General features: G+C 37.2%; 1 protein-coding gene across 1 annotated transcript in view; it reads right to left on the reverse strand.

The window, feature by feature from the left end:
* SCFD1 (sec1 family domain containing 1) overlaps positions 1-18166 on the reverse strand; it is a 53959-nt gene that overhangs the window by 34093 nt on the left and 1700 nt on the right. The window contains exons 2-10 of the mRNA XM_086749349.1: positions 15688-15758; positions 14786-14874; positions 13689-13779; positions 12678-12800; positions 11365-11452; positions 6522-6611; positions 5263-5318; positions 4188-4273; positions 2304-2403 (exon numbers count right to left, since the gene is read on the reverse strand). Coding sequence (XP_086605475.1) covers positions 2304-2403; positions 4188-4273; positions 5263-5318; positions 6522-6611; positions 11365-11452; positions 12678-12800; positions 13689-13779; positions 14786-14874; positions 15688-15758 — 794 coding nt within the window. The remainder of the gene's footprint in view (positions 1-2303; positions 2404-4187; positions 4274-5262; positions 5319-6521; positions 6612-11364; positions 11453-12677; positions 12801-13688; positions 13780-14785; positions 14875-15687; positions 15759-18166) is intronic.

The raw sequence follows: 18166 nt of genomic DNA on the forward strand, positions 1-18166 counted from the left end.
AAGCAAGTAGCTACTCAAAGGAAGCACATGTAGTCCATGAGCACAAACCTCATCTTACAAGATGTGTTGAATGTTTCAGGAGAAAAAAAAAAAAGAAAGAGTATTTTTCAAGTATATATGTTAAATAAAAACTTAAAGGGCACAATAATAACTTGATTGCAAATTTAGCTGCAATTTTTAATGGAGATCTGTGTTTTGGCTCAGTTTAACTCATCAGCGACCTGAGGTTCCAAGGTAGTTTTGGCATTTACAAGGAATTTTACCAAAATTATTCTTATTGATTAGTGTTTCTCCTTTCACCTCCCCATTTTGTCTTTATAAGGCTTTCTATGCACGTTTCCCATTTTTCTGTATCTACTCCTGAAAGGTTTTTTATTCAGAAATGGGGATCTCTTCATACAAGCCTGTTTATGTGTAGAAACACCACCAGCATTATCCAAATGGATGCAGCACACAACTTTGTGGCTGGGTTCGCATTTAGTTCAACACCCCATAGAATTCCTGGAATATTGTAACTGAGAGCTTAAATGAAAAACAATTTATTTGAAAGTACAGTTTACATAATCATCACCTTGGTAACACTGTCACAGTTACAATTTATGACCTTTTAAAAGGCTGCTGCGGTTATTTCACGAAATATTATGCTCAGTACATGGAGAACCTGGCATGCTTGCCTTTAAGGTGAATAACTTGACTGGTTTTGAAATTAAACTTTTGCCCTTGACATAGAATCACAGGCCACTTGTTTACAATTTCACTGGACAAATTCATAATCCTATCAACTCAGTAAAATTTAGATGCAACATGCAACACTTAACAAGTTTTTCCAGAGAAACTACTGAGGCCTGATGCTTCAGATACACATCCAAGGATCCTCAAATCATTCTTCTAGTGTTATTCTAATACCCCCTTCTATATTTATAGCACTAGTTGTCCTCAGCTTCCACTGCATCTTTGATTCCTCTGCATCCTGATGCACCAAAGTCCTACCCCAACACATACCTGAGGCCACTCAACACTACCTTCTCTACCTGGCAGCTGAGCAGGAGGCAAGTACATGGAGCTTCGCATGGATTTACTACCTAGCAAGTGCGCATTTGCTGATTAAATGGTTGGCACATAAGAAACCAAAATAAGTGTAGACCTTAGGCAATAGCATTTACACCTGTAAAAATTCTAATTTGGGTTTCCATTCCCTATTCTTTCACTGATTTTCCAAAGAAACATGTAGAAAATCAGTACCTCTATTTGCAAGTCTCTAGCCAGTTCAACAGTTATTGGAGAGAACACAGAGCAAATCATGTTTTTTTCCATATATGCCTTTCCTAAATAAACCAGGCCAAAATTTATTTATTTGTAAAAAGCACCCTTAAGTTTAAGAGGAAGGGACTTTTCATAAGGAATTAATTACATAAAATAGAATTTTAAAGTGTCCTAAAACATCCTGCTAGTGCTAAAATATTGTCTTCTTAGCAGAGCAACCTTCTGGACAACACTGGATGTATGATTGTACAGTTCACAACCAACTCTGCATACAAACACATACGTGCATGTGCATATTTTACATATTCCTCTAACAGTCTCAATAATAAAACCAAAATATTTCTCAAAGCTAGATACTGAAATGATTTGCATTACTAACTCTGTAATATAAAAAAAACCCCTCCAGATAGTAATTATTCTTACTCATATTATCTTTTATTATTTACTCTGTAACTATTCATGACATACATAAATCTTAGGTAAATAATAATTGCTTTCATTTGAGTACATTTCTACTACCAGTGTTACAAAATAAATCTGAGAAAATAGAAGTGGTTTAAGGTTATCTGACTTTCAGAAAAATTATTAAAAAGATTTGGTTTACATTCCTCACAGTAGGGTCATATACCACTTGGTATCTCTATATTGAACACCTACACCACCTCGTGGAGAAAAATAGAAACAGGTATTTTTTGAAAGTCAAACATACTAAAATCAGTTTAAAAACTCATTAAAAGCATTTCTTTTTCAAAAATGAATTGCACTTAATGGAGTTTGGAGTTTACATAACATAAAAGGTCATGAACTACTGAAGAAAAAGCTAGGATTGCTGAATTACCTATCTTTTGATAATATAAAAATTTCAACTTTTTAACCAGTTCAGAAGTTATTGCTAAATAAACCTTCTTGAGAAAATATTCCAAGTTGTTTTTTACTAAACAGATACAACAGATTTTGGATTAAGAGAGAATCTGGTATTAAGTTTAATAACAAACTCAGTGAAGAAATAGTTTCAGTAACAAAATCAGATTTATTCTTACCAGAACATCATGCACTAAAGCTTGGTATGTCCAAGTATGATGTAGAGGAGTTGCTAAATCTATGTTTCTGTCAACAAGGACTAATAGGGGCCTTTGGAAGCTGAAAAGATGACACTGTATTAGTACTTCTTTAAACATGTTTGGAACATCCCAGCAACATCCTGAATGGTATCAGCCACCTTCTACATCATATTTCAGGTTAAAAGCCAAACTGCCTACTGCAGAGTTCCTCCAGCCTTCCCCAAAGCATCTGGGGCTGACCACTGCCAGAAATTCCATAAATCACTGTCTTAGTAATAATAAAAAGATTGTTTTATTTTGTACTAAGTGAAATTATCAACACATAAATATTGAGCAGAGGTCAAAACACTAAACAGTAACTAGCCTTTTAGGTATTAACTAATATATCTCTGTGTGGATACACATTTGAGTTCCAAACAACTGTTTGAGTGAGTAATATTTGACCTTAACCCCATTATGAACCTCAAATATAAAACCTCTCTCTCAAGGGTTTTTAATTTCATTTTACTCTTTGCTTGTATATGAACTCCATAAAGAAAATATTATTCGTTTCTGAGATGCATTGTGGTAATTCCATTAATACTCAATTTTGTGGAAAAAGAATATAGACATTCCTAAATGCTACATTAAAAATTTACAGCAAAGATAGGAAGGCTGTGAATTGACAGAACATTTTTGCAACCATTTCCCTTAAGCACATTAAGCCTACAGTAAATGTGAGGGCTAAATCACACTGTATTTGAACAGAGTAAAAGCATGTTAATTCCACGCTCTGGATTTCCTTGCAGTAAGTACTTTCATGTAGATATATAATCTCAAGAGCCTTAGTCACCTGTTTCTGCAAACCAAACTGAAGATCTGAAGCCATTTAACTGGTTAAAGGTTCCCATGTTTCCTTTTCCTTGCATTTTGATTTTCTGATGGTAATGATACTATCAGGAAAACACCCTTCTGAAGGAAAAACAGGGGTTACAGTTTCATTCCTGAGAAAATGAGGGAACCGGTTTTTCACAGCTGTTCTCTCTCCTAATACCTTTCAATCTCGTTCCATTTTGCCAGCCTTGATGTTTTTAGTGTCTTTTATCCAAGTTCCACTCGTATACCCAGTTAGGAGGTAACTGTTTCCTTTAGCTACAGTCCTCCCAATAGGTCTCCTCACCTCTTCATGTACAGTGTAACCTCCTGTAATACACTTTCCTAAGGCATCCTGTGGAGTGTTCAACTATCTGGGGGCAACGGTATACATGGGAGGCTACTGAGAACACATTGTCAGATGCATGCAAGCATCCACAATGTCTTTTCTCACCCCTCTTTCCCCTTGAAGGATTCAAATGGTCATAACTTAACAGTCCTTAACTATCGAATTATCCAAGTGGTAGTGTTTAAGCAGTATTCCTCTGGTGGATACGGGGATCAGCTGAGAATCACTTGCTTTTGACATAACTACAACCGATAACAGTGCTGACAAGTGAGAAAATGGGCATTGCTTTCTTTTTAATGCACTAAAGCTTGCTAACAGATAGGTTCAGACATCCAACTGCATATCCTGGTCCTGTAAACTGATTGTAGTTGCACAAGCTTGGTTCTTGCTGGATTTAAAGGTTGAACAAAATTAACTGGTTTGTTAAACAATTTTTGTCTCACTGTTCTAGGATTGCACACTTACTAGCTATGAAAGTTTTCAAACTGGTTATGCTAAGAGACCGGAAAACTCCCTTAAGAGTATATATATTCTTTTAATACAGAATTTGAACCAAATTCTTGTAAATATACTTTTCAGTACAGTGCTGACTTATCCTATTGAGATATTTCAGGCAACTGAAATATGAAAAATAAAAATACATAGTTTTACTAATGCCATACCTGAACTGGCCAGCTCCGAGTGTGTCACCTGTAAAAAGACTGTTTCTGGCATCTCTTAGATTCTCTCTGAGCTTCTTATCTAATTTCTGAGGGACAAAAAAAAACAAAACCAAAACAGCTTTTACCAAACCAATGGTTTCCTAACCTTCTTATATGATCAACATTTAAAAATGCATTGTGCTGGTTTTGTAGTTTATAGATGTCTTAGCTGCAGGAAGTCTAGGTCCACTGCACATGGGAAAGAAAGAAATCTCTTCCTTCTATTTTCTCCCTCCAGCATTTATATCTACATCCAGGACTACACAGATGTTTCCTTTACGTCCACTAATCTCCTCCCAGGTAATTATCACCTTCTCCCTAAACATGCAAATAGAAAATACCAGTAGGAGGCACCAAGAGGGAACCACAGCAGAAGCAGCTATTTGGGCTGTAAGACACTGTCACATTGTTTCATAAAAATGAGATTACCCTCAATATGAATACATGCACATTGACTCCTTGGGTTTAACCAGTATTAAGGCTACACTGACAAAGAACGAAGTGTCGAAAACGGAAGAAATTAATCACAGTGCCTCCTAATGAAGATAGTGCGATAGAGATATTTGATTGTGACTTATTTTGGTAATTTCGTCCCTCCTTGACAATCACGTTCTATGTCAGTTTATTTTGATGTAGCAAAAACGTCTTGTACTTACGGGGTTTCCCAGTAAGATAGATAAAAATTTCTTACACACAGAAAAACCCAGGCCAGATAGTCACTTTTAAAACTGTGTAGGTATAGCTTAATGGTAGTAATTATAATGCCTGACAGAAAATCTTGATCAATGCTGGATTAGGAATGATGACTCATGTTTAAGTTTCTCATCAGCTGACTCCATAAAATTTCAGTTTCTACAGATGAGTTCCATGATACTGAAATGAGAAAGGAGAATTGGTATATCTCCTTTCCAGTTTTATTTCCTTCATAAAGAAAAGGACACAATGACACTAGATCTCTGCCTACTAATGAGAAAAGTAAATGCAGTGTTAGGAAAGTTTTGAAACAATGATACTTGTTTAGAAAAGAGTTTCTTACCACTGCCACCATTTCAGCTGCAGTTCCTCTTGAACATCTGATTATAGGAATAGCTCCTAATAAAAGATAATATTGACTTCTACTTGCATTATGATTTTCAGATTATAAGTTAGTGTATTTTTCCTAAAACAAATTTTTAGTAACAATCTGAGATGAAATTTTTCAATTTTTCAAGGATAATATGAGCTTATATTAAATTTGTCTCTTGCAGTCTTCATCTATGAAACAAAAAATACTATACAGAAATATTAAATAAAGTTTTACAAAGGTAAGTAAATACCTCATACAGGAACTTACGAGAAGTATAGTGTACGCTAGCTAAATAGCCAATGTACTGTGGAGGAGACAAACTATCTCATATAGAAGCATTAAAACCTAGTTTCAAAAGTTTAGAAGTCTCTTGAAAACAGCAACAATAAGTCCTATAACACCACCACCACCACAGTGTATCAGTTACAACTCACAGCAGGGTAATGTTACTTTTTAAAAGTACATTTTCCATTGGCTTTCAGGTTTCAAAATCTTTAGCTACTGTTTCTCACTTCCCTACATAAATATGAAAATTCCAATACCAGAGTTTAAGTGACTGAGTAAAAGAAATTTAATTTGTACCATGCTAACACTTGAAAGAACTCAATAAGCTCAAGGCAATCTCTCTCGAACAGACTGCCCCACAGCAATCCCCAGCTCCCCCTGTAGAAATGCGATCTCAAACTGACTGATTTCAGTAAGAACTTAGATTAAATATCATCACTATGGAAAACACATGAATTAAGCATCAAGAAAACTCACAATAAAGTAAGTAAATTTAATAGATCTTCCTGTTCCTTGAGTTATTTCAGCTAGATCTTTGCAGGGTTTGTGTGAGATTTTTTTTTTCCTTCTTTTTCTGTGGGTTTCTTTTTCGAGAGCTACAAATCCAGATTCAAAGCACTATCGATCTTCACCGCAAACTAGGATTTTGTAAAAACAGTGAATCCAAACTTTTGCATTTCAGTATCCTTTTCCCATTGATATGGAAGACTGAGACTCAACTCCCATGTAGGACAGACAGCCTTCATTGTCTTTTGCAGTGACATATAGCAATAATTTGACTAAGATCACTAAGTCACCAGGTGAACTACCAAGGTTTCTGTCACGGATCTAACCCAGCCTTTAATTTGCTATATGAACTCACTAAACTTCTAGGTATCTAATTGAATATGGATCTTTTCTAAAAGAAAAAAACATGGAAAATATGCTAGAATTTGAAAACTTACCAAGTGTAACAAAAAAACAGAAGAGACTATCAACAATAGTGTCCATTATAGTTTCCATTTCTGTGTCCATTATATCTGGTCGGTTAATGGCTAAAACAGTGTGGAACAGAGTTAAAATACAGTTAAACAAGTTGATGCCACTTTAATACTCAGAAAGCGATTCTCTTCCTACCTAACGGCTGTTCATAGCCAACAGCCTTTGTTGCAGAAGAGATCAAATCATAAATCCCCCTCTTAGCATAATCTTTAGTTTTTCCCCTCCTTTTTTTTTTTCCCATTTTTTTTGAGCAGAACATTGGGACAACTTAGTTCTTCCTCACTGTATAAAGTCAAACACTACACAGTCTTTTCCAATTATCTCTGACAACGCACACTGTAACAGTATTGCATTATTTAAAACCTCCTAGAAAAACACGTTACGGAATAGAAATGGCCATCCACTTGGAAACCATTTTTTAGATAGAAAATCCTCAAGAATGACTTGTGTAATTTACAGATAATTACTGTATGCAGTTATTTATATTTAAAGAGTCTAAATCCCACCCTCTTGTAATGGAGACTCCTTTTCTTTTTTCCTTTTTATATAAAATAAATTTACTGTCAGTCTCTAAATGAGGGATGATAATTCCCAAGTTCTAAAACATTTCACACTACAGATAGAAAGATTTCCCTCACGTATTTAGATCAGAACAAGAGAGACATAGCAACATCTCTACTAAATAATTAACACTGATAAGAATACAATAGCCAACAGGAAACATCAAACTTAATCTTATCACAGGTCTCAAGTCAAGCACTATCTCAAGACTCATGCCATAAGTCCCATCCTCCTTTATATTCCCTTTAAACATTTCTCACATAATTACCTCTCTTATAGTCTTTCTTCAAAAACAAACTTCAAAGCACTGAACATTAATAAGCCTTTCATCCCAAATTTAGGCATAGTCAGCCCTAATAATTCTCTAACTTTAAAGGTGCTTTTTTCCCCCAGCTTTTGTCCTCTAAGAACTTTAGAGATGGATTATGTTAGCAATTTCTATCAGCCGCTATCCTTACTAAGTCAAAGTTTTACTAGGCTTCTGGGATGACAGCAGCAATAGAAGCGCCCCCCTCAGCATGTTTTAATTCTGAGTTAAAGTTTCTGAAATATCAGCACCAAGAAAGGCAAACTATTCTCAATATCGGTATTTTTTCTGTAATGACAAAGCTTTGAAATTAACTGGGGCTATCACTCTATAGTTATCTCTGACTAATGGACTCCTAGTTTACAGGGGAAATATCATTTTCACTCCCTTTCCCTTCTCAATTTTAAAATTTAATTCCCTCCTTATTACTATGTTTAAGGTACTAATTTATGACGTCCCAGTAATCTGCATGCTTGCCAGTGCCTTCTAATTTTGTATAACATGCACATTTTACGAGCACATTCCTTTTTTTTTTTTTGTACCATAGCAATCAAGACAAATATTCAATATTACTGCAAAGGTCAACCTTTGAGAAACTCCATTAATAATCTTTCGGTAAATTGCTCTGTCATGTTCTCTATATATTCCTCTCTCTCCACCGTAACAAGCTTATTGGGGATGCATCTATTACAGAAAAGTAAGCTTAGGTCTCCTACATTTTCTTGTTGTTCCACAAAATTGATCCAAATTTGGTAAAGCAGCATTCAAACAGCATCAGACAGGATGCCACGAACATTGACTTTATACCAGTACTACCCATTTACTCTTCCTTCTACATAGTCACAGAAAAACAGAACCAGAGGGAGCCTGAGGGATTATCTAGTCAGTCCTCTTGCCCAAAGTTTAGTTACACCTATGTTATTTCCGTGTCTAAACCAATTCCCAAAACCTCCCAGTCATGAAAATGGCATAACATTTATAGGTAATCTATTCTAATATTTCATTGTCTTTAATGTTAGAAAGTGCTCCTAGCATCTGACCAGAAACTTTTTTGTTGCAATTTAAACTCATCACTTGTCCGTTACTAGAGGGTCAGAGAAAATGTATTATCTCCCGTATGCCTGTGAAAGCCTTTTACATAACTGAAGAAAGTTATCATGCTTATTTGTCCTGATATTACCTCTCTGTAAACTCAGTCATACTGCCAGGAAATGAGGAAACTAACAAATTAACCTTTTTTGTTTTATTTGTTCTTCGTTCACCCATTCAGCTACATGCGTGGCCACACATGGCAGTGCTGCTGCAAGAATGGCAGACGCCTTTCATCGCTATCAGATTTACATTGACTGATGTAGATTACAAAACTATATACAAACAGGCAGTTTCCTGCTAGGGTTACTCTCCAAAGGCAAACAAAACTTCTTCTTCGCCCCTGCACTCCTACTGCCTGCCTGTGTCAGATCTAGAACTCGCACAGCAACATGGATCGGCTCAGTGCTCTAATGGAAAACTAATCACTCTCTGTGGGAGATTAGGTTTCTGTTCAATCAGCTTTTGGAAACAGCCCACTTCTAGACTGATTTAAACACAGTGTGCCACGTCTCACGTGGCAAATTTCAGTGGCCCGAGAGAGGAAAACAAACCACACAGAACTGATGGGTGCAAAACATTTTCAGTCATTTTAATTCAAATTCCTTGTTCACTATCAGGAATCTTATAAGAGCCAGTCAAGTACCTTTACATACACACAAACACATTACAAAACAATTACTACTAAAACTCTTAACAGCAAGTTTTAGTAAAAAAAAAAAAAAATCTGCTTTTCAAACAAAAATGCCCTTCACCGGACAATGGAATCAACCCACAATGTGAGGCAGGACTCAGTATTATGGATCCAATTTTAAAGAAAAATACTGACTTTGGAAATTGGGCAAAAGAGGAGAAAAATCTCACTGCTAAATGTTAGGCATACAGAGACTTCTCATCTCTACCTGGTCACTAGTGAGTATTCTATGCATCCAAATAAATTTTGAATTAACTTTGTGACACTGTGTGTAGATACTGTGACTACACTTAAGTAATGAGCAGCTGCTGCTAAAAAAGGGCTCTTGCCTTCGACTTCCACACTTCTGCTGCTTCCCTTGCAGTGGTTTTGTAGATCACATAAATAAGCTGGTTCTCTATGGAACGAGTTGACTGAACAAACACTCTGCAGCTCCAAAATCACCGGTTCTGAAGTAAAAGCTGAAGATGAGGGAAACTACAGCACAGACAGCAAGACAACCAACCCTGTAATAGCCAGCCATTTGAGTAAGAGGGGCAGGAGAGGTAGAGTGAAGTTCTCTATTGATTTAGCGTATTGAATGGGTCAGGGGAGCACCAAGTCAGATCAAAGGAGGGAGGAAAACCACGTGGACAATTATGACAACTAGTATATATGTTGACTTGAGCTGCCATAGCACGATAGCTGTAGAGATAACTGACCTAAGGCAGCCACTTGGTTTTCCTGCTAGGTTCCAAAACCGGTCCACCAGAAGTCCCAGGAAAAAAAAAAAAAAAAAAAAAATTGTTCCACAAAGATGATTTCACGTGCAATTCTGAGACTTTACGAAGAAGCTGACATGCTTGGCTCACATGCTTGCAGAAGCAATCAGCATTTCTTATTTTCTAGAATGCCCTTTCCCAGATTCTTCCTTGCACTATTCCCCTGATCCTAACCATCTCTCCTTGCACCCTGCCACATTTTCATGTCTTGAATAAGAAACGCAGGTACCAACCGGTCACTGTCCAGAAGAAAGTCTGTCAGTTAAAGTCATCTTTCTTGCTTTGCATTCCTTACAGTAACTTTTCAACTGACCATTCACATAGAAACAAAATACTTAACTCCTTAAGAACTGCAGAAGAGCTTATGTCTAAACAGGGGTACTTAAAACATAGTGGCCACCCACATTGCCTATCTACATGTGTAAACAATATGAATTTTTCCCTGTATTTTCCACGTATAAAAAGCTCTACTATCCATGTATGTCTCTACTGCAGTTTTGCTTTACTAAATTTATTATTTAAAAATACATAATTATTTTTCAGTATTACAACAGTGTCACTGCTTAACTCCAGTTGGTAACTCAGCACCATGCAGCCACTTGCTCACCCTCCCATCTGCCGTGGTAGGATGTGGGAGAGAATCAGAAGGGTAAAAGTAAGAAAATTCATGAGTTGAGATAAGAACAGTTTAATGACTGAAATACAGTAATAATAATAATAGCAGTAGTAGTAATGAAAAGGAAAACAACAAAAAGAGAGAAATAAAACCCAAGAAAAACAAGTAATGCAACTGCTCACCACCCACCAACCAATGCCTAGCGAGTCCCTGAGCAGTCATCGCCACCGCTCTGCCCTGGCCAATTTCCCCAGTTTATATGCCAAGGATGACATTGTATGGTACGGAATATTCCTTTGGCCAGTTTGGGTCAGCTGTTCTGGCTGTGCCCCCTCCCAGCTTCTTGTGTACCTCCAGTTTTCATGCTGGCAGGGCATGAGAAGCTGAAAAGTTCTTGACTTGGTGTAAGCATTACTTAGCAACAACTAAAATATCAGTGTGTTATCAACATTATTCTCATACTAAATCCAAAACACAGCACTATACCACCTACTAGGAGGAAAATCAACTCCATCTGAGCCAAAACCTGGAAAAATAGCCACGTAGTAAAGATGCTAAAATGAATATCTTAATTTATAATTAATTATTTTAAATTAAAATTAATAATTAATAGTAAGAACAGCTTCCTTCATGACTTTAAACTACACATCTAACAGATTATCCTGAATTCTGAGCAGATCAAAGCAAAATCAAATAATTGCTTGGTATTAGCAACAACTTCAAAAGTAAATTTCAACTTTGGACATTCCAGTATAAATTTTATACAAATTTTGCTTACCACGATACGAAACAAGTTCTTTGTTTTGGTTACACAATATGAACATGTCATCTTCTAAAGTAATAAAATTAAGATATTGATCAAACACCTAGAAATCAAGGAATAACAATCAGAACAGTCCAGAGTGAAGGATAAAAAAAACCAAAACCTATCTGTGATTTATTGCTACTTCTTTTTGAACCTTTTACAGAACTACCTATTAAAATAAGAAATGCAAGATACAATGTATAGATTTAAAAGCCTGTGTTAGGATTGAGTGACAGCAGAAAGCATTAGAGCACCTGAAAAGTGCCAAAAGAAAACAATTAAACCTCAAGTATTTCTGCAGAAAATTTTCAGTAGCCAGTCATCACTGAAAATGCATATATGGAGGATATTATAATATTATAGGTTTATTTTTAATTAATATGAAGGACTACAACATAAACAGTGCTGAGGTCTCAGGAAGCAGACAGGAAAGAGGGCAAGATCTACACAACGAGTGATTATAGCTCATGATTTCTAATTTTTCTGTAACGTATGTGTACATTCAAGAAAAAAACAAACCTCTCTATAGCATAAATTGTTAATGGGACACCACAACAAAAAAACAGGTTGAAGAAAGTAAGTTCAGTGCTACACCAATTTACTCTTGCTGAAGACCTAATGCTTAAACGATACTAGTAGTTTTCATTTCATTTCACAACCGTTTCTTTCTCTCATGCCAGTAGTACCCCCTAACAGGAGTGAGAAAAAGTGATTGCATTTAAGTACATACAAAAATAATTAGGTAATCATTTGCAGGTTTTGGTACAGGCATTCCACAAAAATAAGAGGGTACACACCTGACACCTGCTTTTAAATCATAAAGGTGTAAGAGTGTACTGAATAACAACGTGTATGTATGAAGCATCTGCCTCTACAGTACACCGCCTGTTTGGAATGACAACCGCACTCATACTGCACTTTTCATGTATTTAGGAGCTAAAAACCCCACACCATTATACACGCACTGGATGCACTCCTTGAGCTGATGAGATTGGGAAAACTCTGAAAACACTGTATTTCCTCTCTTATCATTTAGCACAAAGGTCTTGCAGTGCTTGCTCTTCTGACTAAGCTGAAGTATAGTGCTAAGCTGCGCTACTGAAATGACTGTAGATTTCCCTTTTTCTGCCAGTAAATCTATGTCTGATACTGAATCTAGCTAAACATTTATTTTGTTCATGATTCAGTCAGAAAACCTGTGTATGGCACTGAAGTGGCCATGTAAGAATGCAATAACACCTGTAATGGTAGCACCTTCAACATTAGAGAGGAGGGGATTTTCTTACCTTAGCCACTTGAGTTACTGCATTAGCACCTATGGCAGCATTTGCAATATCTTCCAGTTTACTTCTCGAAATGGCAGAAATAAAGTTTAAATAATAAGATTCATAAAGCTGGTTTCGAAGATCCTAAAAGGAAAGAAAACCACAACCTTTTTCATGAATAAGTACTGATATTTTTCTGACTAATTAAAAAACATTCTTACTTTTACTATGTGATGTTCCCATTCTCCACAACTAAACTAAATTTTTGGAAGCGCTTAGCTGTCTGTTCCTATAGCCCTGTATGCAGTGTTCTGACTACATAACCAGATATAACTAACCTAACACAGAACTGCAAAAAAAACAGAAAACAAAATTTAAGCTAACAGATAGCAACTACTACTCCACATCTTACCCCTGACCAAAAGTACCCTTTGCTCTTCTTCCTTCCTTTGGTGAAGATGTCAACTTTCCATCAATTCCTCCCAAAGCATGTGAAAAAAATGAGGTTAGGCTAGTCCAACCACCCCCCCCCCTCAAAGCAGAGTCAAATAGAACAGGGGGCTCAGGATTGTGTCCAGTCGAGTTTTGAACATCTCCAAGGACGAAGATTTGACAAACTCTCCAGGCAATCTGTTCCAGCATTCAGTCACTTTCAATAAAACATTTTTTTCTTATGTTTAAATGGAATTGCCTATATTTCGATTTGTGCCCACTGCCTCTTGTCTTTTCACTCCCAAAACTCTCTCTCTGAAACACAGAAGACTTATTTACCCTTCTACTTTCTGGGAAACTGAAGTTTTGCATGTAAAAGTTTTGGGTAATATTCTTATGACAAATACGTGCTAATATATAAAAATACAAGCAAAGGTGTTCAGACACGCACAAGAACTAGATATAGAACAGCCACACTCTGTTGAGTAAACAACTACTTCACACACTCTACCTCTGTAGAGTGTCACGCACTCCACCTCTGTAGAGCGTCACGCACTCCACCTGTATCCACTCATTTGAAACATTAAGTATGCAGGTTACCTGGCACATTCGGTCAATATTTTCTTCTGTTGGCATTACAAAGTAAACAGCCGGAACATCTGGAATAGCATCCCGATCTGAATGCAAAAGCCTGAAAGGAAGAAAAAATACATCTCTAATGTGTTCCTCCTCTCATTTGTGTAAAATTATAAAAGTTACATAAATTATTTATTTATACAGACACATTTAATTTCCTACAGCTTCTCTCCATATTTAGCTAGATTTTTAGCAAGAACAAATCATTAAAAAATAGCAAAATCATATTTCTATAATAGAGGTCTCCAAAGTTTACTCAAAGCTTGAGAAAAGGCTTTGCAAATCTTCAAAAACAGATTAACCCATTCAGAGGAAGGTAAAATACTGTATCCACAAAGTTCATATCTCAATTGTTGACATGACAACAAAAAACCTGCGTATCTCATACTATTAAACTTGCCTTTCCCGCTCATTAAAACAAAGACAGGCAAGGGGCTTACACGTTTCTCTCACATTTCTGCTGATATGTCAACATGTCAAACAGTGTTTCCATTTCTAGCCTTCACTCAGTAAAAGTCAATAAACTTTTCAAAAAAATAAACATATCTTCAAAGATCCTCATGACTGCTACTACATCTAAGGAATGACAATGAACTAAACAAATGTTATCTGGAGAAACAGAAATGGGAAATCTCTTAAAATACTTGAAGATTCCGTACCTTTGACAAGACACAATTAAAATCTATGGGCAAAAACACAAGCAGAGAATAAGCAGTCCCATGAAACAGACTGTGCCAAAATAATTTAGAGATATATGAACACAGAGGGAACTGTACAGACAGATTCCCCAAAACACCTATTGACAATTCTTATTTTCGAACAGGGGTCTCCTCTACTTAGTAAGAAATTCTACTAACAGCGTTTGGAATGACCTTTCCACTCCCTGATTCTGATACCATCTGATTTTAGAAACAAGACAGGGCATGATCTTTATTTTAGCAGTTATTCATAAAATGACTTTCAATGTTTTGTTTGTGATTTTGGGGGAATAGTAAATAATGTTCTTTATAGCAAAAAAAAACCAAAAACAAACCAAACAACCCCCTGATTCTTTTACTCACAGATGCAAAGTGATCCCCATATCTCTCAGCTCTTTTACTGACAGCAAAGGTGAGATTATATCTTGGCCAAATCTGTCATAAATGAGAACCTGAAACAGATGCATATCTTTTTATAAAGTGGCATAAAAAGTGTATACAGTAGAACACAGGATACAGAGGATATAGGAGTTCTGTTTTAAGGAACCACGGTCCTAACCTGAAAGGTGCTAAACATTTACCAATTTATAATACATCATTAATTTGTCAAGGACTTCCATTTGTGCTTACTATATTTTTTTTTTTAAAGAAACATCTGAAAAGTGTCAGTCAAACAGGAATCTGCTGTCAGAAATTTGTTATTGTAAGTGTAGAATTTCTCTGACTGCATTCAGGATGAAACAAAAGGAGAACCAGAGAGGAAAAAAAGCAACTAGCTAAAAAAAAGACAACAGAACAGATGAGGAGATAGAATATATGCTTTGCAGCAGCAAAAGCGTCTCACAAATTACTTACTTTTTAAAGCTAATAAAGGTATCTTGAGCTCAGCTTGTCCTAAATTTAAGGCTATCAAAAGCTCTTCCCTTTCTACGGGCTTCTTTCTGACTCTGAGTTCACCTGTAAGGTATCACGTAAGTTTCTGCCAACAGGTATCAATGAGACCCAAGTATATTTCAAAAATGTCCTCCTCAGTTGCTCACTAAAATACTGCCTGAAGAATCAAGGGTCTTCAAGCACCCAATATCTCAAACATGTATTTTTCTCAGCAATTCTGATATTTAATTCTGTATATTCATAACACACAGGAAAAATTACTTTGTACAAGTTAAGAACATAGAGAAGATACTTTAATTAGTTAAAATCTGAAAATCTGAACTTTTTTGAACACTATAAAATTCTCCCATTCCTGTTCAAATAGTTCTTACCTTCCATACTGGTTCTCCAGTGCTGTTTTTAACAGGAGGAACATTGAAGTTCAGCATACGTTTCAAAGCCACTAGAAAATAAAGCAGAATAATGTTTTACTTTAACAACAGAGATTAAACACATTACTGGGATTTTATTATCTGTTTCACTTTAGAGGAAAACCATCATAAAATATAAATGTAACAAGTCACATTTTCATTATTTTTCTGCAGCTTTGATTGACAAAAAGCACACGTCAGCTAAAATTTATGGGGTCTGGAAGACACTGCAAAAGGAAAAGAAGCAACTCCCTAAACATGAAGAGAGAATCTCTCTCCTTACTCAGACGGGCTATATTCTGTCACAGTTTGCCTTTAAAATAATTCCAGTATCTTCCTGAAGGTGCATTCTGTACAGTAGGCACTAGTTTGCTTTATTCCCCTGAAGTGCTTTTCCTACCCTACAGGAACAGTAGTATACACACAAGCGAAAAATACCCTTCCGCCTGACTAAAACTGATACACATTTTGAAACATTTTGAGAACTCATAGGAAGAAATTGCTGCTTTAAGGGGTACAAAAACACCCCTGATTTGCAGCAGGAAAACTCCTTGAAGCAGGAATGAGATTTGATTTAACTTCCCATTCAACACAGAAACCAAAGCTGATTCTTTCACCTACCTCTAATTCACAAATCTATTAAGTAAGGAGTCCTTCCTTATTTATCTGATTAAACAATACACGAAGTGCTGCTCTCCCATCTTTGACTAGAAGGAGAAGACTATTTGCATCAATACCAGTTAGTGGCTATTCTCTTCAAACTCACAGACAAAATCACCACAAAGTTTTGCAAAGAGTCTTGAAAACATCGGGGGATGGAGATGCCACAACCACTCCGTGCAACCTGTGGCACTTACTGTCCTCGTGGTGAAAAAGCTTTTCCTTATATCCAGTCTGAACATCTTATTTATGCCTGTTGTTACTCTCCTGCCATACACCACCCTACAAGTATCGGGGAGCTGATATCAGGTTCCCCTCCGAAGCTGCCTTTTCTCCAGGCTGAATAAGGCCCAGTCCTGCAGCCTCACCTCACAGGGCAAGCGCTCCAGCCACTATCTTTGCTGAAGTTCCTCCAATTGACTAACTCCTGTACTAGTAGCCACAAACTACACACAGTATCTAGATGTGGCCTCCTGGGGCCGAGTAGGGGGAAGATCTCCCTTGAGGGGAGATCTCCCCTTGATCTACCAGGTGTGCTCCTGTGACTATGGCTCAGGATGCTGCTATGTGAGGGCCCACTGTGGGCCTCTTTGGCAGAGCTGCTCTCCAGTCTGCCAGTCCCCTGCACTGTTATCTGTATGTTGCAAAGGGTTCTTCCTTGCCAGGTGCAGGAATTTATGTCTGTCATTGTTGAATTTCATATGGTCCCTGCTGGCCCATTCTTCTCGCCCATTTACGTTCCTCTGAGTGGCAGCTCTGCCCTCAAGTATATTAACTGATTCCCCTAGTTTGCTGTCACTTGCACACTTAATGAGACTGCACTTTGTCATGTCCTCCAGGTCACTGATAGAGATTTTAAACAGGACAGGTGACAGGACAGACCCATGTGGTGCTCCAGTTGTTACTAACTTCCAGGTCCAGTATGTCTGACTAACCACAATCCTCTGAGCCTGACCATCCAGCCATTCTTTTACTCACCTAGTTGTCCATCCCTCCAGCCTATAACATCCTAACTTGGATACAAGAATACTATCTCAAAAGCCTTGCAGAAGTCAAGGTAAACTGCATACTCTGGTCTCCCATTTTATCACTGAAGGCAACCAGGCTGGTCAGACACGATTTACTATACGTAAATCCATGCTTGCCTTCTCCTTCACGTGATGAGAAATATTTTCCAAGAGGAATCACTCCATGACTGTCTCCAAAGTGACAGAAAAGCCTGGGAGAAGTTGTTGGTGAAGACTGAGGTGAAGAAGGAACTGGGTACTTCAGCCTTATCTGTGTCCATCACCACTAAACGACCTGCTCCATTTAGCAATGATCCAACATTTTTCCTTATTCATATTTTCACTACTGATGTCACAGCAGCAATTCTCCTCATCGCTCTCGACATCCGCTGCAAGTCTCAACTCCAGCTGAACTTTGGCTTTCCTACCACCATCCATCCATGCACAGGCAATGCTTCTAAAGTCCTCCTCTGCAGTCTGTCCCTGTCTCCTCCTCCTGTGTACTGCCTTTTCAAGTCACATTACCAGCAGTGAAACTTGACCATGGGAGGAATCAAGCTAGCAACGACTGCTGGGTCTCCCCAGAATCCAGCCTTCCACTCGCTTAATAACTTTGTTTTGTTTTGTTTTGTTTTTTAGCACCATGGAGCAATCCTGAAAGCTGACTACAGGCTGCTCCTGGAGCCTTCACTCCCTCACTGTCAGTGACACCTTCCATACATTTCAGCCATATAAGCAATTTTGTATAAAGCAGCATAGTTACAAATTTGGTA

Source organism: Chlamydotis macqueenii, chromosome 5 (assembly GCF_036417535.1).
Source record: "Chlamydotis macqueenii isolate bChlMac1 chromosome 5, bChlMac1.mat, whole genome shotgun sequence".
Classification (NCBI taxonomy): domain Eukaryota; kingdom Metazoa; phylum Chordata; class Aves; order Otidiformes; family Otididae; genus Chlamydotis; species Chlamydotis macqueenii.